Source organism: Panthera uncia, chromosome F1 (genome assembly GCF_023721935.1).
Source record: "Panthera uncia isolate 11264 chromosome F1, Puncia_PCG_1.0, whole genome shotgun sequence".
Lineage (NCBI taxonomy): Eukaryota > Metazoa > Chordata > Mammalia > Carnivora > Felidae > Panthera > Panthera uncia.
In genome coordinates, this window is record NC_064813.1 from 10,262,884 (window position 1) to 10,288,673 (window position 25,790).

Here is a 25,790-nt window from a genome sequence, read left to right on the forward strand (position 1 = left end):
TATATATATATATATATATATATATATATATATATATACACAATGGAGGATTCCTCGGCAATCAAAAAGAATGAAATCTTGCCATTTGCAACTACGTGGATGGAACTGGAGGGTATTATGCTAAGTGAAATGAGTCAGAGAAAGACAAAAATCATATGCCTTCACTCATATGAGGACTTTAAGAGACAAAACAGATGAACATAAGGGAAGGGAAACAAAAAGAATATAAAGACAGGGAGGGGGACAAAACAGAAGAGACGCATAAATATGGAGGACAAACGGGGTGGGGGGAGGGGGGGGGGGCTAAATGGGTCAGAGGCCCTAAGGAATCTACTCCAGAAATCATTGTTGCACTAGATGCTAACTAATTTGGAGGTCAATTTTAAAAAATAAAAATAAATAAATAAATAAAGTAAAAATAATAAAATCTTAAAAAGAAAATGCTGTGCAAAGAGCAGTGGTGTCCCAAAGTCTATGATCATCAGTCACATCTTACCGTAAATCCTGCTCCCTTGCCAGCCAATGGCCAGGCTAAAGTGAACCCAGGACGCTCAATTCCTATGGCTTCCTCCCTCTAATTTTGGGAAATGCTTTCGGCTAAATACCTGTTTTTCAGGAAGAGACATTTACTAAGCCAGCAGAGGACCATATACTGCCTGTTAGGATTTCGGAGCAGTGCCCACATCTTCTGGGCTCGAGAGCCTGGGAAGAAAGCAATTCCAGGATATTTCAGGATGTTACTTGGTATCTGCATGGCCCTTCTTGCCCAGACAACCCTTACCTAAGTCAATGGCCAAGTCCAAGTGACCCATTAAAAGCTTGGTGTAGCCCAGTTTATCAGCCACATATGACACGATTTCAATGCCCTCGCCTTTCAGGGGGAGGTTGAAGATCTGTTCCATGGCCATGATTTCATATTTGTACCACACGCCCTGGTAGCCGGCCAGCTGGTGGTGCAGTGAGTAATTCAGGTAGGCCTTAATGATCTGAAATGGCAGAAGTGGAGAAGAGAGGTGACACACAGATGGCAGGAAGCCCAGGGACACCATCCGGCGTGGGCCGGTGCACGTGTGTTTACTAAGCTTGAGAATGGAGCCGGTCATTTGGCCAACGTGCGTTGGTGCAGAAATTAAACTGGGTCTCTGCGCCCTTTTCATTGGGTCATCCGGGACAAGCTCGAGGGCTCCCTTGGCCCCAGGGTCCTTAAGCAAAATAGAAGAATTTCAGTTTTTGTGAAAAATAAAAGCCGTAGCTTATATATGTGGATATAGGACTGCAAAACAAAAAGCCTGGAAGGGTTCACTCTGAGGTGCACACAGTAGTTACCTATTTGGGGAGGAGATCTGAGGGACAGGAGCGACTTTCCTTTTGACTTTATACGTTTCTGTGACCGTTTAATTTGTGAGAACAAGTACCCGTCCTTCTGTTGTTTAACAAAAAAGAAAGGGGGGGTTGGGTTTGTTTGCATGTAAAAAGAGGAAAGAGTAGTTGTAAACTGAGTTTTGAGACTCAGGAGAAGTTGGTTACTCTATAAACAACTCTTTTCAGTGGTAAAGTTGCACCAGGACATGAACGCCTAGGGACAGGTGAAAAGAAAGTTCCTGCTAAAGAAGCATCCCTGATTAGAAGCGCCAGGTACGGAGGGCAGTCAGTGGGGAGGCATTTAGGAAAAAGGGGCTTTGGGGGCACCTGGGTGGCGTTGTCAGTTAAGTGACGGACTCTTGATCTCGGCTCAGGTCATAGTCTCACAGTTCACGAGTTCAAGCCCCACCTTGGGCTCTGTGCTGATGGCACGCAGCCTGCTTGGAATTCTTTGTCTCTCCTTCTCTCTGCCCTTTCCCCCCTTGCGCCCAGGCTCTCTCTCTCTCTCAAAGTAAATAAAAATAAATAGGAAAAAGGGACTTTTTCCTAGGATTCGTCAAATCCCGCAAAATAAGCGGTCCACAAATTCGGTGCTGCGGGCAGTTCTGTGGGCACCTGTTAAACCACAAGTCAACCTGTGGGAGTTCCTGTGCTCCTGATCCGTGTTTCAGATGGCGCCGCCAGAAGGGCAGGGCAGCCGGAAGCTGTGGAGAGGAGAGGACTGCGGGGTGAAGGAGATGTCCAACACTGTGGCAGAACCCAGGACTTCTTGGATTCGGACCAAGAGCATGGCGTCCAACTGCTTCATTTGGTCGGGAAAATAGAAAGCTTGGTGGTTATGTGGCTTGGCAGTGGTCACGCCACAGATAGGTAAAGTTCTGGAAACCACTCTCTCGGGACTCATTCTAGTTCTTTCTGTTATCCGACACCGAGTGGCTCATCTGCTCTGGAGCACCCAGAGGCTGCTCTGCCCTCTGTCACGGCCACCTTGTTGGCACAGAGCCCAAGGTGGGGCTTGAACCCGTGAACTGTGAGTCCATGACCTGAGCTGAGATCAAGCCTCTTTCGATTCACTTTCCGATTTTGGCTTTTCCGCTGTCGTCTCCCGTCCTCCAATGCCACCGCGTTTTTAAGAGACAGCCCCCAAGTTTGGAGGGGAATCAAAGCATTTCATCCAGTAAATATTTGTTGAGCACCTACGATGTGCCAGACACTATTACTGGGGCTCGGGACGTGGAAAAGATAACAGACAAGGTCCCTACTCTCATGGAGTTTATAGGCCAGTAGGGGACACAGGCTGCACACTAACAAAAGAACAAACAAGTAAATGCCAGATGGTAATAAGAGTTACTAAAACAGGTTACAGACCCTGGGTTAGGTGGTCAAGAAAGGCTTCATGGAGGAGGAAACCTTCCAGCTGATAAGCACAGAGACCCAGCAGTCTCAGGAAATGCTTTTTTTTTTTTAGGCTTAAACAAATTTGTTTCATTTTTAAAATTGAAATATAATTAACATACGGCATCCTATTAGTTTCAAGGAAAAGCTCTTTATCTGCCCCCCAACTGCCTGCTTTACTGAACTTCATGTGTGTGTGGATTCCCTGTACATACACTACTGTATTTTATTATCTCCCGTGAAACCGTCTCCTGGCAACTTGATTCTTAGTCCAGCTGGAAGGACCCTGAAGGGCAGAAGAAATTCCTCCTCCCGACAACTTAGGCAGTTCTCCCAGTGTGGTCCTGGGATCCCCGGAGGTCCCTGGAGACCACTTTAGGGAGTGCCCGGAAGTCAAAGCCAATATTTGCGTCAGGAAACATGGTGAAAGACTGAAACAGACAAACAACCAACTTGGTGGGTGTCCGATCTAGCTCACTCGTGAAGGTTATCTCTGCTTCTCACTGTCTTTGGGTTATTTTACAACTCTGTATGAGGCAGAAGAAAACTGATAATATTGTAAATTATTCTCTTGCATGGACATGTAAGTATTCCGGGGAATATGTGTGATTATTGCCCCGTGACTGGGCTATTTTTGCATCCAGTCATAATTGAATTCTCCTTAGAACAAGTTGTAACATCTTACTAGCTCTCAGTAATTAAAGTGTTTAATAGAGTCTTTGATATGTGTTCTTTTTATGTTTCTAAGAGTCATGATTTTATCTTTAAAAAAAAATTATCTTTTAGGGGACACCTGGGTGGCTCAGTCAGTAAAGCGTCCAACTTTGGCTCGGGTCATGATCTCGCGGTTTGTGGGTTCGAGCCCTGCATGGGGCCCTCTCCTGTCAATGCAAAGCCTGCTTCATATCCTCTGTCCCCTTCTCTCTGTCCCTCCCCTCCTCTCAAAAATAAAACTTTAAAAAATTATCCTTGGGGTGCCTGGGTGGCTCAGTGGGTTAAGCGTCGACTTCAGCTCAGTTCATGATCTCACGGTTAACGGGTTCGAGTCCCGCGTCAGGCTCCGCGCTGACAGCTCAGAGCCTGGAACCTGCTTCAGATTCAGTGTCTCCCTCTCTCTCTGCCCCTCCCCCACTTGCACTCTCTCTGTCTCTTGAAAATAAATACATGTTAAAATAAATTTTTAAAAAATTATCCTTTAACGTTTTCCTTTTTTTACCCTCTTTCTCTACCGGCATATAAGTAGCATTTTCCAGGGGCAACACCTGATGCTGGAACGGAGCCAAGGCAGAAGCAGGCTGAGCACCCAGGTGCCTCCCATGAAGCCAGACGTTAAGATATTTGCAAAACTTTACTCCGTGCCACCCTTGTCACTAAATTTTTTGTTGGGGGAAAATTATCTTTCAGTGGACACATTACGGAGGTAAGAGCTTTATCCTTCTTTGAAAGTATTTAAGTACCTCTGTTTTCGTTGCTCACAGTTTCGGTCGATGCAACCCGTAGACATAAACAGCTTCGCGGTCCCCGGTAATCGACCGAAAGCATCAAGTGACGCTGGGGCCCAAGTGCTTGAGAACTACCGGCCTGGGCGAAACACTCCAGCGGGGAAGGCCTTGGGTGCACCCCCATGGTTTTGAATTCCTGCCGGCTTCCGCCAGGACCCTCCCAAGGGAGACACGGACATTGACAAAGCAGCCGCCACGAAGGCAGCCTTACCTGAAAATCGTCTTGGGTTTCCAGTGCGGTATTTACTTCCATCATAGCTGCCAGATGGCCGTAGTACTTGTAGTGAAAAAAGTAATTTAGGCTGTATATCTGCCACAGCAGGGAGAAGCAGGCGGTTTGCCTGTAAAGCTGAGCCAGCCTCCTCTTCCTGCAGACACACGAGGGGCACAGAATACCGTCACCGGCGTGCTTGAGGGGAACGCCGGCCCAGCACCCCCGCTGCGGGCTCGGGGGCCAAGACGTGGGCGTGAGTCCTTGCCCCCTTTGCAACGTGGTAAGGCACAAGCACGCTCAGTTTTAGGGAGCACGTTTTCTCCACCACAGGACGGGGAGCGCGATGCCTACTTTGTGATGATTAGTTAGGGTAATCGAGGTAAGTCGCTTTATCCCCAGGCAGGGCATTGCCACTTCAGCGAAGTTATTGAAAAAGCCCATTTACATCACTCATCACGGTTGATTCCGATAACAACCCCGCGAGAAAGGCCGACGTGATGAGCCCCGTTTTATGTCAGCAGGTGAGATTCAGGCAGCCTAAGTAACTAACTCAGAGCCACACGGCTAGATCGTGGTTGTGCCAGGACGCAAGCTCTGTCCACTTCCAGCCTGGCCATTCTCGTGTGTCATTTCCTCCACTGAACATTACTCTCGGGAGCTGGCTGTCAGCTCGACGAAGGAAATGAGCATTTTTTAACGATCACACTCTGCTATGGTCTGAATACATCTCCACCAAATTCGCAGGTTGAATTCTAACCCCCCAAAGTGACGGTGACAGTAGGTGGGCCCTTTGGGATGTAATTAGGTCATGCAGATGAGCCCTCATAAAAGGGGTCAGGGCTCTTACAAAAGAGACTCCAGAGCTTTCCAACCCCTTCCCACCATCTGAAGCTAAAAGAAGTCGGCGACCCTGAAGAGAACCCTCTCCCAACCGTGCCGGCACTCCGGCCTCAGCCTTCAGCAATAGATTTATGCTCTTTATAAGCCACCCAGTCGATGCTATTTTGTTACAACAGCCTGAGCAGACTAAGACACATTCCAACAGTGGAATGGAACATCATGAGAGGTGGTGAGCCTCCCGTGCTGGAGGTATTCAAGGGGAGGATGGATGACGACCTACAAAAAATGTTTGGGCTCGCAGTCTTGGCTTCGACAAGCCACTTAACTGATAATGTAGCCAACGATCCCCTTTATTTATGATAACGATGGGAACCTGAGCCAGTTGGCTGCAATATTAGTGATTTAACAAAACCAAGAAAACGAAATGTAATTAGAAATATTTATCCACAAGCAGATTTTAAATAAAGACGAGAAAGGGGGAAGACAGATATCCTGGAGATTTTAAAGACGAATTCCAGGTACTTTCAATTTAGACACTGATGACGCTGATTCTGTGGTGGAAATTATTTTTTAAAGCCTCGGAAGAAACATAGACAGCATGGGACGTTCATGACGGCCCTGGAAACTCTGGCATTAACATTGCTTCTTGTCCTCCTTTTTGAGGTCAGAACTTCTGGGGGGGGCGGGGTTTGAAAAGAACATCTCTGCAGATGTTTCACTTCCCCCCCTTTCCCTCATGCAGGTCACTTCCTGCTCCTTTCATGCAAGTGGCTGTAAACTAGGCTTGGGAAAGTTAGGGAACGAAAGGGTGGGATGCCCGGTTCAATTTGCAATTCAAAACACATAATTTGTTTAGACTGCAAACGTCCTGAACATTTTCCGTGACGTATGTAGAGAAAAGTGATTCTTTGTCCGTCTGAACTTCGAATTTAACTAGGCATTCTGTCCCCCTACTCAGTTTATCCCCCCACCATCATTATTTTTTTTATAGTTCTTTATCGGCAAAATTGACATGCGTGGAAGTGTACAAATCTTAATGGTTTAACCTTGACTGATGGATACCCCCCCATTGCGACCCACATCCCTAACGGGATACACAGATGGGTGGCAGTTTGTCCTCTGCAGAGGCCTTGGGCACCTGCTATTTTAGTTTTGGGCAGGGACAATACCCAGGGCTGTACCTCCTGGATGGAAGAGGGCTTTGTGACAGAGGCCCCGGGAGCTTGCAGCTTCCACAGAGGCACTGATGGGACCGAGTAGGGCAGGGCACTTGGCAAAGGGCTTCCTGGTGCTTTTGTCACTTGAATTCCCTTTCACAAAAGCTGCTGTGAAATATTCCAGGGCCACCCCGCCCTGTCCTGGGAGGCCCTCCCCCTACTGGCTCTGCCCGCACCAGTGAGCTAGGTCAGAGCCACCCGGCCTTCTGGCGCCCCCTAGGGGCCCAGGCATTGGACGCTGATGGAGTATGTGCAGGTCTCTCCCTCTGCGGAGTGAGACCTTCGGCTGTTCCCAGCTCCTTCCCTTACCCTGGAGGTGCGCTCTCTTGGGCCTGTTGACTTAGGTAGTAAAAGTGTCTGTTTTTCTCAACATGGGTCTGGAGAAACAGGGAGATTAAGTTGTAAGGAAAGATTCGGTGGAGAAGCTTCAGGGCCTTCCGCAGCATTTTCTTGGCAAGCACCATCTGGCCCATGTTGAAACAGACCTGCAGGGGACAAGGGGAGGGGGGCGGGGGGAGGAAGGAGAAAGAGCAGGGATCCTGGACTTCATCGGCAAGTTCCGACGACACGTATTTGGGGGATTCTTAACAAAAAGGCAAACCTAAGGCCCAGGAACAAAACCCGCCCTGGCAGAACCGTAAATGTTTACAAATGTATGCCTGGAAGGATGGCTGGCTGAGGGACCGGAGTTCTCATCGCGTCTCTGCTGTGCGTCATCGGCCGCCGAGAAAGTGTTCACCCGCCCCGGTCCGTTAAAAAAACATTTCGTAAAGACCAACCACAAGGTCAAGGGAGACCTTGCTGGCAAGCGAGGGCGCGGAGGGGTGAGAAGCTCGAGGACCGGCCGGGAGGTACAGGGCTGACCTGTGCCGCTTCTCCGCAGCTCCCCAGGGACGAAGAACACGTGCTCGTGTTTCCAGTGGCTTCTTACCTCGCCTTTGAGGCTGTGAAAGGTGGCGGACTCAAAAGTGTGACTCCAGGACTTGTCTTTCTTGAGCGTCCTCAGCAGCCTCTCCCCCTCATTCAAATAGATGTAGGCCTGCAGCCGGCACAGGGACACAGAGGGGCGGGTCGGCGGGGTGGCTGCAGGGGGCCCGCCGGCCAGCCTCTCGGGGCCCCTCTTTGTCCCTGGGGCTCACTCACTCTGAGGGATGAATCTGGGCAGCTTCCTCCGCTGAGTAATTCCATGGCCCGATTTCCAACAATGTACCCACCCCCTACCCCCATGGCACCCCCCACATGTACAAGGAGCTGGTCTCTACCTTGGGAATGAGTTAGGACCCCCTCCCCCCCCCCCCATCCTTTGCCAGGGCCATCTTTGGAAGGGATGGGGAAGGCCCTGAGCAACAACCCCCACCACATTTTAATTAAGCCTTCTATGACATCGTTAGACAGGACAGTCTTGGTACCTGTGAGTGCCAAGTCAAGGGCACAGTTGAAGAGTAAAATAAAGGAAGGAGGTATCCTCAAGTCTCCTATAGCCAAAGGGGTTTGAATGGGAGGCAGGAGAGAGGCACACATGAGTTGGCCACCAGCCCTGGTCCTACCAGATTTTTTTTGACAGGAGAGAGGCTACCAATGGCACATTCTGGGTACCTTGTACCTGGGCTCTGCGTCCAGTCATTGCCTTTCTGACTATTCCTATTCCCTGCTGATTGAAAAGGGGGTATTGCACAGACTTGGCAAATTGGCTCCCCGGGCTACCTAAACCTTCTCTTCCTGGGACTCACTGGCCATATCCCCCTTTTCTCTATGTATCTATGTATCTATCAAACATTATCATCATCATCTATCATCTATCTATCTATCTACCTATCTATCATCTATAAATATATATAAAAATGCATTCCATAGGGGCTCCTGGGAAGCTCGGTTGGTTCGGTGTCCGACTTCGGCTCAGGTAATGATCTTGCAGTCTGTGGGTTCAAGAGCCGTGTCGAGCTCTGTGCTGACAGCTCAGAGCCTGCTTCAGATTCTGTGTCTCCCTCTTTATCTGCCCCTCTCCCACTCGTGCTCTGTCTCTCCCTGTCTCTCAAAAATAAACACTAAAAATTTTTTTGATGCTGCATATATATATGTGTATATACATATATATGTATATACATGTATATGTACATGTATATATGTATATGTATGTAGATATATGTATCTATATATGTATCTATATATGTATATATATATATACACACATAATATGCCTGGAGACTTTCATCTTTGACATAAATCCTGAGAGCACCGGGGCTTACTAACATTCTTAATGATTAATTTTTACATTTTACAAACATCTCAGGTTCGAGGGCTGATTAGGCTGCTGTGATCAGAAGCAGCCATAAATGTGGAACAGACCAGCAGTGTGGACTTGACCTGCAGGCATGTCTGCTCAGGTACGTGAAGCTCTTTCTGAAGCTGGCTGAGTCAGAGGGGCATTTCCTGAAGTGAGTTTATGGAATGTTCGTCTAGCCAGCTGCTCTATGAAAAGAGATCTAAGGTTCCAAGAAGTTTGAGAAACACACTATGCCCCAGAGCCGGCCTGACCCTCTGGGAGTTTTCCGCGTATCCTGACATGGTAAGGCCCGGAAATATCTGCGGTAAAGAAACCTACTTGGCCTGATGCGGCTCAGTGCTTCCCAAGTCACTGAAGAGCGAATTCTCTTTATTTCATTACACACGCATCACATCCCCACGCTTCAGGGGGTGTGTTGCCCTAGACTGTTATTTACAACTATCCTGGAGAAACACCACAGCGTCGGGTCTAAAGGTATGTGTGATAATGTAACGCAAGTTACGCAAAGACCAAAGTGGGCGAGCTCCTTTGTTCTCGTTTTCATTTTTCAATCTCAGGTCCTTTCCCTCCTAAGCAATTTGATTTTCAGAGGAAAGAGGGGCTGGCGGGAAATCAAGAGCATGCAGTAATTCAGAAAGCCCCTTGAATTTCCCTGCAGGCTCTGTGGTCTCAGGCTCCCTTTGGGGCGGGGGGGGGGTTGGGCGGAGATCTGGGTTGAAACACCTTACCATGTAATTATCACCCAAGATGAGATAAGCGGATGCAATTTCTAGAAAGTAATATAAGGCTTTGTTGTTTTCTCCCAAAGCCACAAAATGGTGGGCCAGAGGCATGATGATCATCTCTAGGATCTCCTCACACTGGCAAGACTCCAGAGGGATGATGTCTTCCTCGGATGTCCTCAGTTTTGTTATAATGATGTCGAAGAAACTCAAGATCTTTTCTTTGATTTCTTCAGGACTGTCCAAATGAGAAATAAATAGGAGTCGTAACTTAGAAGCACACTGAGTTTTTGATAGGAAACTGGCTTTAACAATGAAGAAAAGAGCAAGACAAGAAGACCTAACGTAGATGCCATGGACGGAACTCACCAGACACACACATGCCGACACTTCCCCACTCGCACCTGAGAGGTCCCGAGAACGGACCAAACGATCCTGAACTTAGTGACAACGGTCTATGCCCTACCTCCTGGACAGTTACATACACCCGTACCTGAGGTTTTCAGCAAATAGCTCAGATTTCTTAGGGGTCTCTATTTCGGAGAAGGTGATCTCTTCTTCAGCTAGAAAATAAACAAACAAATGAGTCGTATGGGTTGCGAAATGTTCCGTGTGGCAGAAATGCCTGGCGTCCATCAAAGACTTGTTCCTCTCTCACTACATACTTGCTGACCTGCCAGGAACTACATTTCCCAGTCAGTCTCCGTTCCACCTTAAGTGAATCTGCATAGATTAATTTAAAATGGAATGATGGCAGAAGTAATATCGGGTGCCTCTGAGCTGAGACGGTTTGGTGTCGTCTCCACCCTTTCCTTCCACAGGAAAGCAAATAATCGTGAGACGCTAAGGGATAGCAAAAGGGCAAAACGGAAGCAACCTGGGTCCCTGGCTTTCAAATTACTGGCGTGCATGGAGGGAACCCACTCAGATGGAAATTTTAAAGACAGTGAGGCGACGTGAGCCTTCTGTGAGCTAAGGAGAAGGCTAGGGGTCTGAGGGTACAAAGGAGGGGAAAGACCGTTTGCTGTGTTTGGAAAACAAAAGTTGCCCTGTTATGCAGATAAGTTTCTCAGGTAAGGAGGAATCTCTGTCAATAGCTCTCTTCCTGTTAAAGCAGGCAGTTAGTTGAGGGGCTGGCGAAGAGCTTTTTCCCAACCTGCTGGGTTTGGATTGCTTTTAACTCAAAATAATGTTCATGTCAAAGTGGGCCATCTTGGGGTGAATTGCCCTTGGCCCCGACACTGTTAAGGCGCTGAAATGTTGGGGGTGATTATAGATGATAATCGTATCTTAACGAATTTATCCCTGCAGCAACTAAAACGATGAATTAACAATCAGTCTGTAGTGGAGAAGCGTAGACATTGAAATGTATACCCCGAAGGCAGACAACCTTGAATTTAAAAAGCTTCCGTCTATCCAGACTCCAGGAGAGTGGAGACTTCGTAACGATCTTAAAACAGAAAACAAATGAGGATGATTGGATGTAGCCACGTCTCCCTGTAGGAGGAAGGAGGAACCCTAGAGAGGGGAAGGGACTTGTCTCAGATCATCTGTTAGGGATGAAACAAGACCAGCACCTAGGTCTCCTGGCTCCAAAGGAAATGCATCAGTCTACAGGACGTGGGGAACAAAGGCAGAAGGAAATGGCAGATAAAATTAAATTTCCCTATCACCTGCAGCCCACCGACACATACCTGAGGCCGGCAGTTTCTGCGGGAACTCACTACTGTCTTAACGCTAAAGCTTCGCTAGAGGGAAAAACATCCTCAGTCTGACAATAGCTAGGCCTCCGGTGTCCTGTGAGTTGCCTTTAGCATATGGAAATCTCATCGGAAACTTCCCCTGGACTTGACCCCTGCCCCCATCCCCATAGTATGTAACCAGCCTCTCCTCATGGTTCCGGGGCAGCTCTTTCTGCCCAGAGGTCCTGTCCCCGTGCTTTGAAATCACTTTTTCCCACCAAAGAATGTCTTCAAGAATTCTTTCTTGGCCATCGGCTCCGGACCCCCGCGAACTCCACTATTATCTTCTGATTTCTAACAATTCAGTTTAAGCCCCTAGTCATCACCTTCTTTTGAAAAGCCTTCTGTGCCCTTGTCGCCATAGATCTAGTGTCCCAACTCACGGGTGCCCTGTGCTGACCTCGGTCACAATCCTTTTCACACTGTGTGAGGAAGAATTTGCCCACCTCTCCTCCTACATTGCCAGTTAGTGTATTTCTAGCGACCGAGAGCTGAATAAATTGAATTAGGCCTCTTTCCTTGTGCTCCTCTAAAACTGTTCTCGTGGAGGTTACCGGTGGCTGCCGGTGGCCACCATGCGGCCAGAACCAAAGGTCACATATTTGTCTACATCTTATCACATCTCTCGGCAGCACTAAATACAGCTGACCGCTCGCTCCCTCTTTTCGCCAGCTTTTGGAACAACCATCCCCCTGGTTGCTTTCTTCATTGGCTGCCCACTTTGCTGGCTCCTACTCCTCTGGCAACATTCCCAACGTTGGTAAGCTTCGGTTTGGCCCTGGGCCCCTTTCTCTATACAAATTTTTCCTGGGTAATTTCGTCTGCCCACGAGTATAAATTCCATGCATATGCCAATGACCTCCAATTTTTTAATCTCTAAACCCTGACATCTCCCCTTAACTACAGGCTCATATACCCAGATGCTCCCTTGGCAACTTTTGTCTGAATGCCTAATAGGCATTTAAAAATTAGTATGATCTGGGGTGCCCAGGTGGCTCAGTCGGTTAAGCGCCCGACTTCGGCTCAGGTCCTGATCTCAGGGTTTGTGGGTTCAAGCCCCGCATCGGGCTCTGTGCTGACAGCTCGGAGCCTGGAGCCTGCTTCGGATTCTGTGTCTCCCTCTCTCTCTGCTCCTCCCCAACTCGTGCTCTGTCTCTCTGTCTCAAAAATAAATTAACATTAAAAAAATTTTTTTTAATTAAAAAAATTTAACACGATCCAAACAGAACTCTTGAAACTCTCTTCCATAAGCCTATATCCACCTATGTTTTCCTGATCTTATTAAGTCTCAGTGCCATATATCCGCTTTCTCAAGGCAAAAAACCTAGGCAGTGTTCTTGATTTTTTTCAGACTATTTATCAAGGCCTATAAGGACCTTTGATGGTTTTATTAATTAATCTGTTTATTGTCTATCATCAGACTTAATGAAAATTCAAATATATGAGAGTAGACACATGTCTCTCATTTTTATCTTATTTAAAAAAAAATGTTTTTTAGTGTTTATTTATTTTTGAGGCAGAGAGAGACAGAGCACGAGTGGAGGAGGGGCAGAGAGAGAGGGAGACACAGAATCCAAAGCAGGCTCCAGGCTCTAAGCTGTCAGCACAGAGCCCGACTCGGGGCTCGAACTCACAAACCATGAGATCATGATCTGAGCTCAGGTCGGACACTTAACTGACTGAGCCACTCAGGCGCACTACACATCTGTCATTTGTAGCATGATACCCCTGGTACTTAGATCACTGCCTAGCACATAGTAGATACTCAATAAATATTTGCTGAATAAAATGCACATTTGTTGAAAAACATAAAAAAGAAAAATAAAATGCTATTCCTCCATCAACATCTACACACACACACACACACACACACACACACATATTTTTAAAGTTTATTTATTTTGAGAGAGAGTGCACGTGTGCACACATGGGGGACAGAGAGAGAGAGAGAGACAGAATTCTAAGCAGGTTCCGTGCTGCTAGCACAGAGCCCAACACAGGGCTTGATCTCACAAACTGTGAGATCATGACCGCTGAAGTCAAGAGTCGGACGCTTAACAGACTGAACCACCCAGGCGCCCCAACATCTCTCTATTTTTTTATGTTTCAAATTGTAATAGTGATAGAAGGAGATGCAGAGACAAGCAATATTGGCTAGAAAAGGAAACAAAGTTGGGGAGGGGTGCCTGGTGGCTCAGTCGGTTGAGCATCTGACTTGCTGATTTTGGCTCAGGTGATTTCACAGTGAGTGAGTTCAAGCCCCAGGCTGGGCTCTCCTGACAGTGTGGGGCCTACTTGGGATTCTCTCTTCTCTCTCTCTCTCTCTCTCTCTCTCTCTCTCTCTCTGCTCCTCCCCAACTCTATGCATGTGCGTGCTCTCTCTATCCCTCTCAAAATAAATAAATAAAAATGAAAAAACTTTAAAAAGAAGAAATAAAGTTGGGGAATACAAGATATGGTTTTTGTCGTTATATCATCTACCCCTCAGGTGAATCATATTATTTATTGTTCTCAATATTCTTCATATACGAAGGAAATGTTTTATGAAAAGTTCCCTACTTCAAAGAGAAGCTGTCAAAATCGAAAGGAAAAAACATAGGGGCACCTGGGCGGCTCAGTCGGTTGAGCTTCCGACTTCGGCTCAGGTCGTGATCTCACGGTTCGTGAGTTCGAGCCCCGCGTCGGGCTCTGTGCTGACACCTCAGGGCCTGGAGCCTGCTTCGGATTCTGTGTCCCCCTCTCTCTGCTCTTCCCCTGCTCACATGCTGTCTCTCTCTCAAAAACAAAGATTAAAAAAAAATTTTTTTTTAAAGGAAAAAACATACACAAAATGCTTGTAGGTTCTCAGAGGGAGAAAAGCCAAGATATCACTTGCTCATCTCGGGGTTTCAAAGAAAGACCTGGAAATAAGACCTCAGCTTCAAGGTGACAGATTGAACTCTTTTGTTTCTCTCCTGTACCTCCGGGTCTACGACAATTTTACCCCATTAAAATGAGAATAAAATACATTTTAAAAGCACAAACCCACAATGTATAAAATAGAAGGGGTCAATTCCTGTCTTGGGGCCTTTGTGCTGTCTATCCTCTGCCTGGATGCTCTCCTTCACCAACCCTGAGACAAAATCTCTCATTTCCTTCATCTTTCTAGGAATCTCACCTCTCAATGAAGGCTTCCTAATGGCTCTACATTCCTAATCCCCCTGGCCCTAACTAATATTCTTTTCAGTTTTCTTCCTTGGGATGGGATTTACCCCTTGTGACATCCTATAGATTTGACTTCCTTATTAAATTTTTTTCTCCATCGTCTGCCTCTCCACAAGAGAATGCTCTTTTTTTTTAATTTATTATTTTTGTTATTTTTAAAAATTTTTGTTAATGTTTATTTGTTTTTGAGAGAGACAGAGACAGAATGCGAGTGAGTTGGGGCAGTGAGAGAGGGAGGCACAGAATCCGAAGCAGGCTCCAGGCTCCGAGCTGTCAGCACAGAGCCCGACGCGGGGCTCGAACTCACAAGCTGTGAGATCATGACCTGAGCCGGAGTCGGGCGCTCAACCGACTGAGCCACCCAGGCGCCCCTGGTGGATGGGATTTCAACACGTTTGGAAGACAAAGGAGCAAGAGGAGTGGTCATTGATGAAGTAGGTAGAGCGACCTGAAGGACGGAGCCCCTGAGAAAGATCTTTGGGGATCAAGACTCATGAAAATAACAGCATTCGAGAACGACTTGAGGACTGAGAGAAAATTGAAAAGAGAATCAACTTCCTCCCTATCTAATCGACACCTAATGGCATGTCTTTGAACCTCTTCCAATTACAGCTGACCTTTGAACAACACAAGGGTTTTGGGACTCCGACCCCTCCCCACCCCCAGCAGTTGAAAATTCACACATAACTTTTGACTTGCCAAAACCTTAACAGTCTACTGTTGACCAGAAGCCTTACTGATAACCTAAAACTGATTACCATATTTCTGTTTTCTGTATTATATACTGTAGCCTTGCCATAAAGCACTAGAGAAAAGAAAATTTTTTTTTTTAATTTTTTTTAATGTTTATTTATTTTTGAGAAAGAGACAGAGTGTGAGTGGGGCAGGAGCAGAGTGAGAGGGAGACACAGAATGCGAAGCAGGCTCCAGGCTCTGAGCTGTCAGCACAGAGCCCGATGCGGGGCTCGAACTCACAAACCGTGAGATCATGACCTGAGCTGAAGTCGGACTCTTACCGACTGAGCCACCCAGGTGCCCAAGAAAATATTATTTAAAAAATCATAAGAGAAAATACATTTGTAGTACTGGACTGTATTTATTGGAAAAAAATCTGAAGTGAATCTGCACAGTTCAAACCCATGTTGTTCAAGGGTTAACTGTATGTCCTTCACTGGGTATTATCTACAGGCATAAGGTTCATGGGTAATGAACAGAGGACCCAATCACGACAGATAGGATATTATCAAGAAGACGTTGCAAAAAAAAAAAAAATTATCCTAGAAACTCGAGGAAAAATAAACTTTCATTAAGAACCATATTCACAGGGGCGCCTGGGTGGCTCAGTCGGTTGAGCGCCCGACTTCGGCGCAGGTCATGATCTCACAGTTCGTGGGTTCGAGCCCCGCGTCGGGCTCTGTGCCTGGAGCCTGCTTCGGATTCTGTGTCTCCTTCTCTCTCTGCTCCTCCCCCGCTCATGCTTGGTCTCACTCTGTTTCTCAAAACTAAATGAAGGTAAAAAAAATTTTTTTAAATTTAAAAAAAGAGAACTGTATTCACAGTATATTACTTGGTTCTGTAATGAATAGCATTTATGCGGTCTTCGTAAGGATTTATCTAATGATGACAATGTATGGGGATAATAATAATGGGGGAGAGGTCCTGAGGCGGAACGGGACAGCGGTAAGTCTGGCTTACCAACCCTGGCCTGCTGTATCTGTTGGCCACAGTAGGAAGAAAACAGATAACGTCAGAATTTGAGTTTCAAAAAAGCTGTATAAACACGCCATTTCGTATATGGAGGCAATGACTGAAGAGAACAGTGAAGTCAAGGTGTTTGTCCCTGAGAAGCACTCCTGAAAGCATGTGGGACACTGGGTCTTGGGATCATTGTTTCAGTCGTAAAACTTTTCGGAAGTTTTTTTCTGGTCACAGAATCGCCGGGGCAAAACTGCTGAGTTACGTTAGAGAACCCCCAAAATGAATGAAGTTGCTTTCTCCGACGACGCTAGCAGCCTGCTTAAGACCAACCGCTCAGATTGACCCATTGCCTGCTGCCAGCTGGTTCCTCGAGTCCTTCTTAAAGGTTATTATGGGGCGCCTGGGTGGCTCGGTCAGTTAGACGTCCGACTTCAGCTCAGGTCGTGATCTCAATACTTGTTGAGTTCGAGCCCTGCGTCGTCGGGCTCCGTGCTGACAGCTCGGAGCCGGGACCTTGCTTCGGATTCTATGTCTCCCTCTCTCTCTGCCCCTCCCCTACTCACGCTCTGTCTCTCTCTCCCTCAAAAATAATAAATAAACATTAAAAATAAATAAATAAAGATTTATTTTGTAGCTACTATGTGCTGGGCACTTTCCATACATTTCTTCCCAGTGTGTAATATCCACGAAAGATAGGAATCCTGTACTTTTAAGCCTCCGGTTTCCTCACCGGGTTTAGCCACAGTCACCAAGGCTTTAGCTAAGACATGTAGCCCACCAGTTCTCCCTGGTCACCCACGAGGGGGGCTGGAATCGGGGTTGCGACCCTTGGCCTCACATCCATCATGCCTATGGTACCAGAGTCCTTGGTCCCTCTTGCCCCTTGAAACCTGTGTTTCCCCAGATCGCGTGGCTGACTTGTGCTATCGGATGGTAACTTTCTCACTTTTGCTTCACAGATGGCCTTGAACCCCTGCCCTGAGCGGGAGCCCCCTTTTCTGGCATCCTGACCCGCTTAGCCCTGCATAATTCTACCCCACTCGCATTCTTTCTCCGCTGGAACCTTGTTTCAGACCTGACGGACAAAGCAACGGCATTCTTGCCTGCTGAGAAACACTCCTCCCTCTTGCTCCTGTTTCTGCTTCAACGTGTGAGACCCGGCACCCCCCCGGCCCTCCCACCGAACCTTCTATTCCATCCCTTGGTGTGAATTAAGCTGGGTCAGCTTTATCCCTCTGGATATTTTCCTTTGAGCTCTGGTTGCGCCCCGTTTCACCAGCGTCCTGATCCCCAAACCCCCTCTGACAGTCTCACAGCAAGACGGTTCCCGCTGGACTCGGCCGCCCCCGCGCCCCCCTCTCCCTCCCCAGGGGTAGTTAGAACTAACGGGGAATAAAGTAAGTCTTACTTGTAAATCCGCGGGACTTGGCCATCTTCTTAATAGTATCCAGGTCCAAAGTGTTGAGCCGAATGTCCACCGTGAAGTGGTGACAGGGGATGAAGTCGCCGCTTCGGCAGTGGTCACACCTGTGGGCATTTTCCTCTAAAAAGCGGGCGCACTTCAAGTGCATGGCTTTCTTCTGGTCCTTCAGCCACAGCTCATAGGCCGTCTTCTGCATCATAGGCCTGCAGAATCGGATGATGTGGCACTCGATCACCTCGCTTTCCAGCTCGCGGAGCTCTTCCTCCTCACCGTGGGCTGGGACGAACAGAAAGGCGGCGGATCAGCTCCCCCAGCCCCCCTACCTCGCACGTCAGCCCTCTGACCGGGCAAAGAGGAGATGTGGGTTGCCTCCCGGATCTACTCACCCAGCCCTTCGCTGGGCTGCAGAGACAGGGAGCGATAGTTGACCTCAAACGAGGCCGCGTTCTGTCTTAGAGCCATTCGGAGCTCCTTGCCGTTCCGGAAGCAATCGAAGATGTTGGATTCCACCAGAGTGGCCAGGGCCTTGATCATCATCTTCATGTTCCAACAAGGGAGAACCTCGAACAACAGCTCCGTGGTGAAGGTCAGGCCGATAATGGCCGCGCATCTCACCAACATCTGGTGGGAGAGACTCATGCTATCCAGCTGAACCAGAGAGATTTCTGCGGGTGAAAAGCCACACAGTAGGGAACCAGTCACTCGTCCGGAGCAAATACGGCCCACGGGCGGACAGCCGTCCTGCTCTACCGTGCTCGCTTCACGCAACCCCGGCCACGTGAAACCAAACGAGGGATCTGCCTGGTGTCTACACCACAGACAGCATGCGCTGGGGGGTACGAGAGAGGCAGGTGCCGGCGTCTGAAACACGCCCGGCATGACGGCCCGATCGGCATAAGACTGATGTCTCGGTGTTCTGATCTGGCGCAAAAGCGTGACGGGGTTTGTGAGGAGAGGGGAGGTCACGGCGGGCCACGGTGGTGGGAGGTGAGAGCCTGTCATCCACGAGCCGGGTTGGCTTCTCCAGCGGGCCCTTGTCTGTCCTCGTCACTGACTCACCCTCCTCCCAGCAGCAAGCCTCCTCTCCACCTGCCCAGAGACTCCTTCTTTCCTGTGACAGCCTATGACTACCACCTCTATGCTCACGACCAAGTGCCAGAGAGCTCTGAGCTCGAATCCCGGCTTCTCATCTAAGCCCAGGTGTCACGGTCACATGGCTTCCAGAACATTTCTACCAGGATGTCTTGCTATTACATCACCTGCAGTGGGACAAAATCTGCATTTCTCAACTTGCCCACAGAACACTGTAGAAGGCAAGGCAGTCCACCTTCCTACTTTGATAGACCTAGCGGAAGAAACAAATGATGCTTTGGGAAGACTGAGGACCTTGAGGTGTCCCTAGGTCACCCTTCAAAACCTTTTCAGTTATTTATAGATGGCATGGGTTGGAGCCCAAGTTACACCAGAACGTTGCTTGAAAGCCATTTTTCTTTAAAAGAGTAATAACAGAGCTTGGATATAAATTCCACGCTCTCCATGTCTTTTAAAAGTAAATGGCACCAGGGGCGCCTGGATGGCGCAGTCGGTTAAGCGTCCGACTTCAGCCAGGTCACAATCTCGCGGTCCGTGAGTTCGAGCCCCGCGTCGGGCTCTGGGCTGATGGCTCGGAGCCTGGAGCCTGTTTCCGATTCTGTGTCTCCCTCTCTGTCTGCCCCTCCCCCGTTCATGCTCTGTCTCTCTCTGTCCCCAAAATAAATAAAAAACGTTGAAAAAAAAAATTAAAAAAATAAAAATAAAAATAAAAATAAAAAGTAAATGGCACCAAAAGCTACAGGATTAGATTTCCTCTCTCGTTACGTGGCGTTGGTTTAATGAAAAATGCATTACGCTTCATGCTTTCATGCAGTTGAACACAACTTTGTTCAAGTCAGCTTCCAGAAACTGCACAGGGGAGCAGGTAACTCTCCAAATTAGAAGCAGGGAGGCGAAGCCCACCGTGGAGACTTCGACTGCCCGGGGCAGCACAAAACAGACAAACGTCATCAGTCTATGATGACCTTCCTTTCTCCCTTTTACGCAGTTGTCCTCGAGAACGAAAAAGGGGAGTCTAGGTCCTGGAAAACGAACACGCAAATTGTCTTTACCTTTTAATGATGCTGGAGGTGACAAGTTTTTCAATATGACACCACTAGCGAGGTTACAGACTTCCTCATTTCCCTCCTCGTTACCGAGAGTAAAAATATTTAGTTCCTCTGTTGGCCTACTAAAATTCTCTACAGGGGGAGAACAAGGGAGAAAAGTTGAGAGTCATTTTTCTGTTATCTTGATTTTCCAAGAAACGTCAAGAGGGATCTTACGAGAGACAGTGCACGCAGAGACGTGTGTTGGCTCGCCAAATATTTTGGAATACTGTTTAAGCGAACTCATACGTGAAAATCGAAATGTATTCAAAAATGTTCTGCTGCCCCCAAAGGATTGGCAGTAACTATCGGAAGTCTTCTGTGGTACATGCGATTTACAAAAAATCTGACTCACAGATTATCAGGACGTATCTCATGGTGACATATATTTGCACGCGCGTTCAAATATCCACACTCAGATGCAAACCCATTCTGTGGGAGACGACTTGACTCACCGCATGTTCATCAGAGAGAGATTGTTTAAAATGGTGAGGTTGGGGGCGCCTGGGTGGTGGTGACTCAGTTGTTCAAGTGCCTGACTCTCAGTCCAGGTCATGATCTCATGGTTCAATGAGTTTGAGTCCCACGTCGGGTTCTGTGCTGATGGTGCGGAGCCTGCTTGGGATTCTCTCTCTCTCTCCCTCTGTCTCTCTGCCCCTCCCCTGCCCTCTCTCTTGCTTCCTCTCTCAAAATAATAAATAAACTTAAAAATTTTTAAATGGTGAGGCTGGATCATAAACTTGCTTAGTAATTTTGTCTCCTGCTACTCTAAAATGCATTACTGACTTACCCTTCAGTCATTCATATAACACCTTCATCGTAAGACACGGCGATATGTGATGTGGAAATATGGAGGTGAACATAGCTAAGTTTCCAGTCTCCTGGAGAGATAAGATATGTACACAAGGAGCTAACTTTCCAGGCAGTAAACAGGTGCCAGGTGAGTGGGCTCAAAGACCGTCGAGAGTTCATTATCAATACGGTACAGACCCTTTGTGCACCATAGCCTGTGAAGGCTGTAAATGTGAATAATGCACGCTTCCAACCTCCAGGAGCTCAAAGTCTACAGAAACAGAGAGGTAAGTAACTAATCGTCGTGCCAGGACAAGGGACCTAAAAGCTAAAAAAGCAAGGAGTACTATGTCGTGAGAAGGGAGAAGAAAAAATGATTCAGTCTTGGATTCAGAAAGGCTTCATGGAGGAGAAAGTATTTTGATTGAATCTTGAAGGATGAAGGGGTTTTCCATTGGAAGACGGGCGATCGATGCGAAGGCACAGAAGCCACAGGGCACTCGGCAAGTCAGGGGAGTGTAAGGAAACCAGGACAGCTGAACCGTAGCGTGTGGGATGCTGGAGTGCTACCGGGGGACATGTATTTGGGGAGACGGTTTGGGAGCAGAGTGTGGAGGGCGCTGAACGGCACACTGTGAAGTTGGGACTTTATTCCAAAATAAAGGGGACCTAGCACAGGTTTCCGAACAGGGGAGAGTAGTGATCCGCCAGCTACTTTTAGGAAAGTAACCCTGGAAGTTGGTATGGGAGAAACAAGAGAACAGGAGAAGGAAGACGGGGTAAGAAACGGTAACAACGGGCGATCAAGAAGTGATGGTGGGTAGGACTAGGTAGTGATACTGTGCGGCACACCAACGAGACGGAGGAAACGGGTCTAAGCAAGGCAGTGATGGCGCTGAGACATGAATGTTGCCAGTAGTCAAGCGGGGAAATACAGGAGGAGGTGCAGTATGGGAGGGAGGGCGATGCATTTAGGTTTAAGGAGGTTGAGTTCGAGGGGGTCTGGAAGATGATCCAATGGGCAATTGGGAATACGCCGTCTGGAATTAAGAGCGAGGCTGTGGTTGAAGCACACACACACACACACACGCACACACACACGGAAGCTAGGGAGTAGATGAGTAACTGACCAACACCTGGGGAGAGAGAGACACAAGCTAGCAAGGAAGACGGCTAAGGAACGTGAAGAATGCTGTCATTGCAGGAGTAGACCCAGGGACAGGAGACGAGCTGAGGGCTGGTTGGGGGGGACAGGAAGAGTTCAGAAGCAGGGAGGGGAGGTGCGAGTGTGTTTGAGTACATTAGGAGCAGAAGAGTGGGGTTCAAGGGCACGACTCGGTCCGTGCTCTTTTACGTGTGTTCATTTCCCTTTCTAAGACCTAGCAACTGTGAGACCCGTTCTTTCAATCACACAACCCATACCAACTGAGCGCCGCCAGGGTACTGGGCATTGTTCTAGGGTTGAAGATTCAAAGGTGTACCAGATTTCCTGCCTCCCAACGCTTAAATTCCAACAATGGCAGGGAAACAACGAACAGTAGATAAATAAATTAATGGGATAATGCCATCATGCGATTTAGCTGTCTGATGAAATAAACCCAGTAACAGAGGGTGCAGGTCAGGGAGGCTTTCTTTTTTTTTTTTTTAATGTTTATTTATTTTTGAGACAGAGAGAGACAGAGCATAAACGGGGGAGGGGCAGAGGGAGAGGGAGACCCAGAATCCGAACCAGGCTCCAGGCTCTGAGTTGTCAGCACAGACCCGACGCGGGGCTCGAACTCACGGACCGTGAGATCATGACCTGAGCCGAAGTCGGACGCTCAACCGACTGAGCCACCCAGGCGCCCCCAGGGAGGCTTTCTTTAGATGGGTCAGAGCAGAGAGAGTCGCCCCAAGCAGGCCACACCTGGGCCAAGGGAGAGAGGGGGGGCCAGCTGTGCCAAGCGTCGGGGGAGAGGGGACAGCGGTCTGCGGCAGAAATGCGGCCAGGGTGGCGGCAGCACATTGCAGAGCGCTGGTGAGTCTAGACAGGTGTGGAGGTCAGAGCCCGTGGGCTCTCTGGTCCCGGCCGGGAGGCTGGATTTCACCGCGAGCTCCACGGGAAACCCCCAAAAGTGGCGTGCGTGTCTTTGGAAAAGCTTTTTGTTTGGAAAGTTTCTCCAAAAGTTGTAAGAATACGACCGTGTACTCCTTGCTCAAAGTCACCCACCGGGAACATTTTGCTTCATGTGCCATATCCTTTTTCTTCTCTGCACGTACATGCTTTTTTCTGAAGCATTTACACGCAAGTGGCATCATTCAGGCCCCTTTGCCCCAAGTACCTTACTCTGGATTTCCTGAGAATAATGAGGCCCTCTTAGATAACTAGAATACACTTAGAGGCTTCAGAATATTTCATGTTGAAATAGTAATTTGCTGTCCACAGGCCAATGTTGTCAACTGGCTCAACAGTTGGGTCCCTTGAGCACTTTTTTTCTTCCGATATAGGATCCAGTCTAAGATCATGTATTATATTTAGTTGTTGTTTTTTAAGTTACGCGAAATTCATATCCAGACAACCGTCTTAGTGTTTTCAATTCGTTGGCATTTGGCACATTCACACTGGTGTGTAAATAAAACCTCTCTCTAGTCTCAAAAATTTTTAATCACCCAGAAAATACTGAACGATCTTTTTAAAAAAAAATGTTTTTTAATGTTTATTTATTTTTGAGATAGAGAGAGACAGAGCATGAACGGGGGAGGGGCAGAGAGAGAGGGAGACACAGAATCAGAAACAGGCTCCAGGCTCTGAGCTGTCAGCCCAGAGCCCGACGCGGGGCTCGAACTCACGGACCGCGAGACCATGACCTGAGCCGAAGTCAGATGCTTAACTGACCGAGCCACCCAGGCGCCCCAAGGGGTACGGTTTCTAATCTTAACTCAAACTGTTAACGGGGTGATACCAGTAGGCTGTGATGACATATGCTATATGATGTAACAGCTAGAACAATCATTAAAAATCTATACAAAGAGATAGCCTCAACAATACTGTAGATAAATCAGAATTCTAAAGAATGCTCAAATAGCAAAGGGAGGCAGGAAAACGAGAACCGTAACATGGGGAGAGAAAAGGAAACTTTTCTTAATATGGCAGACTTAAGCCCTAACATATCAATTACTGCATTAAATCTAAATGGTCTAAATCTACTAACTGAAAGATAAATCACCTGAGTATATTTAACTACACGCTATATACAAGGAATTCACTTCAAATATACTATGATATAGGCAAGCTGAAAGGAAAAGAATAGAAAAGATATATCATGCAAATATTGATCAAAAGAAAACAGGAGAGGGGCGCCTGGGTGGCGCAGTCGGTTAAGCGTCCGACTTCAGCCAGGTCACGATCTCGTGGTCCGTGAGTTCGAGCCCCGCGTCAGGCTCTGGGCTGATGGCTCGGAGCCTGGAGCCTGTTTCTGATTCTGTGTCTCCCTCTCTCTCTGCCCCTCCCCCGTTCATGCTCTGTCTCTCTCTGTCCCAAAAATAAATAAAAAATGTTGAAAAAAAAAATTAAAAAAAAAAAAAAAAGAAAACAGGAGTATCTGGTATAGTAATATCAGGCAAAGCAGACTTTGGAGCAAAGAAAGTTAACAGAGAGAGAGGGATATCATATCATGATAAATGGGTCAATTCACCAAGACAAATAGCAATCCTTTTTTTTTTTTTTTAAGGTTTTTTTTTTTTTTAACGTTTATTTATTTTTGAGACAGGGAGAGACAGAGCATGAATGGGGGATGGTCAGAGAGAGAGGGAGACACAGAATCCGAAACAGGCTCCAGGCTCTGAGTTGTCAGCACAGAGCCCGACGCGGGGCTCGAACTCACGGACCGCGAGATCAGGACCTGAGCCGAAGTCGGCTGCTTAACCCACTGAGCCACCCAGGCGCCCCTAGCAATCCTAAGCGTTTATTCACCGAACAAAAAATACGTGAAGCAAAAACTGATAGAATTAAAAATAGACAAGTCTACAATTATAGTTGGAGACGTCAACATTTCTCCCTCAGCAATTGATAGGACAGCTAGGCAGAAAATGGCCCAGGATATAGAAGAATTCAACAACCACAGGGGCCCTTGGGTGGCTCAGTGGGTTTAGCGTCCGACATGTGAATTTTTCTCATCACTGCCGACTCCCCACACAGACCTTTCCTTATCATTCACAGAAGCTTTAATCCTCCACTTTCTGGAATGCATCCTTTTCCCATTCTCCCCCTCCCGATGTTAAAATTATTCTCTTAAAAACTCCAGCTGGCCTCCTTTATGCCATTATCTCAGATTGCATCCTCCCGTACGCGTCTGTAGTATGGGAAACCTGGTGACAATTCACTTTGAGCTAGAAGACTCTGGAAGACAAGGTATTTTCTCCCACCACCTAACATCTAAATCCCCTTCCGTGTGGATTCTGGGCTTTAAGATTCCCCGGTGTTCTTCTGTGTTCTTTCCGAGGCACACAGTCTCCCTCCGTTCAGTGAGCCCCAGGCAACGGTAAGTTCTCTCTCCATCTCAGATATCAGAGCTGACACTCCTTGCCTCCCCAGTCCCCCTGGCCCTACGGGATGCAGCCTGTGGAAAAAACCATTACTGCCATTCTCTCTGCAGAGGACAGAGAGAAAGAGCCTTCACCGGGAGACTTACTGAACAGGTTGTTCCAGGTCATATTGGTCTTTTCCTCCACCTCCATTGGCTGGAAAATGAGTACCCTGTGATGGTCAAGGTTTTTTAGCAATTCTTCACAGTAAAATGGGATCCCACAGCTTCCCTCCACTAGGTACCTGCAGTGGGAACAAGGCCACCTGTTTGCACCAACGAACCATATTTTCCAAAGGAAAAATATTTGACTCATTTCAACCATTTGAAAATAATATTATTCTCTATTTGTTTCCATTCGTTTTCCTTTTCTAGGGTTGCTTTTTTTTTTCGTGTTTATTTTGAGAGAGGCACAGGGTATGAGTGGGGGAGGAGCAGAGAGAGGGGGAGACACAGAATCTGAAGCAGGCTCCAGGCTCTGAGGTGTCAGCACAGAGCCCGACGCGGGGCTTGAACTCACAAACTGGGAGTTTGTGCCAAAGTCGGACGTTTAACCGACTGACCCACCCAAGAGCCCCAAGGGTTGCTTTCTACATTTTTCTTTCTTTTCTTTCTTTCTTTCTTTCTTTCTTTCTTTCTTTCTTTCTTTCTTT

At 47.6% G+C, this 25,790-nt stretch overlaps 1 protein-coding gene and 1 long non-coding RNA gene across 7 annotated transcripts in view; one reads left to right on the forward strand and one right to left on the reverse strand.

The window, feature by feature from the left end:
• The window catches only part of ADCY10 (adenylate cyclase 10), a 75,085-nt gene that overhangs the window by 10,273 nt on the left and 39,022 nt on the right, over window positions 1–25,790 (reverse strand). For 3 of the 4 annotated variants that reach the window (XM_049635142.1, XM_049635141.1, XM_049635143.1), the window contains exons 18-28: window positions 25,246–25,382; window positions 19,748–19,876; window positions 17,990–18,268; window positions 17,589–17,879; window positions 10,030–10,099; window positions 9,543–9,774; window positions 7,462–7,569; window positions 6,840–7,015; window positions 4,471–4,627; window positions 782–986; window positions 606–702 (exon numbers count right to left, since the gene is read on the reverse strand). In XM_049635142.1, coding sequence (XP_049491099.1) covers window positions 606–702; window positions 782–986; window positions 4,471–4,627; window positions 6,840–7,015; window positions 7,462–7,569; window positions 9,543–9,774; window positions 10,030–10,099; window positions 17,589–17,879; window positions 17,990–18,268; window positions 19,748–19,876; window positions 25,246–25,382 — 1,881 coding nt within the window. The remainder of the gene's footprint in view (window positions 1–605; window positions 703–781; window positions 987–4,470; window positions 4,628–6,839; window positions 7,016–7,461; window positions 7,570–9,542; window positions 9,775–10,029; window positions 10,100–17,588; window positions 17,880–17,989; window positions 18,269–19,747; window positions 19,877–25,245; window positions 25,383–25,790) is intronic. The other variant, XM_049635144.1, reaches the window with a different exon arrangement.
• On the forward strand, window positions 1,549–9,769 carry LOC125925897 (uncharacterized). Of its 3 annotated transcripts, none has more exons than XR_007458923.1 (5): window positions 1,549–1,635; window positions 1,913–2,232; window positions 4,001–4,177; window positions 8,821–8,914; window positions 9,623–9,769. It is a non-coding gene; the product is annotated as an uncharacterized LOC125925897 (long non-coding RNA). The 3 variants fall into 3 exon arrangements; XR_007458922.1 differs by having other exon boundaries at window positions 1,559–1,635; window positions 2,034–2,232; XR_007458921.1 differs by lacking the exon at window positions 1,549–1,635 and having other exon boundaries at window positions 1,642–2,232.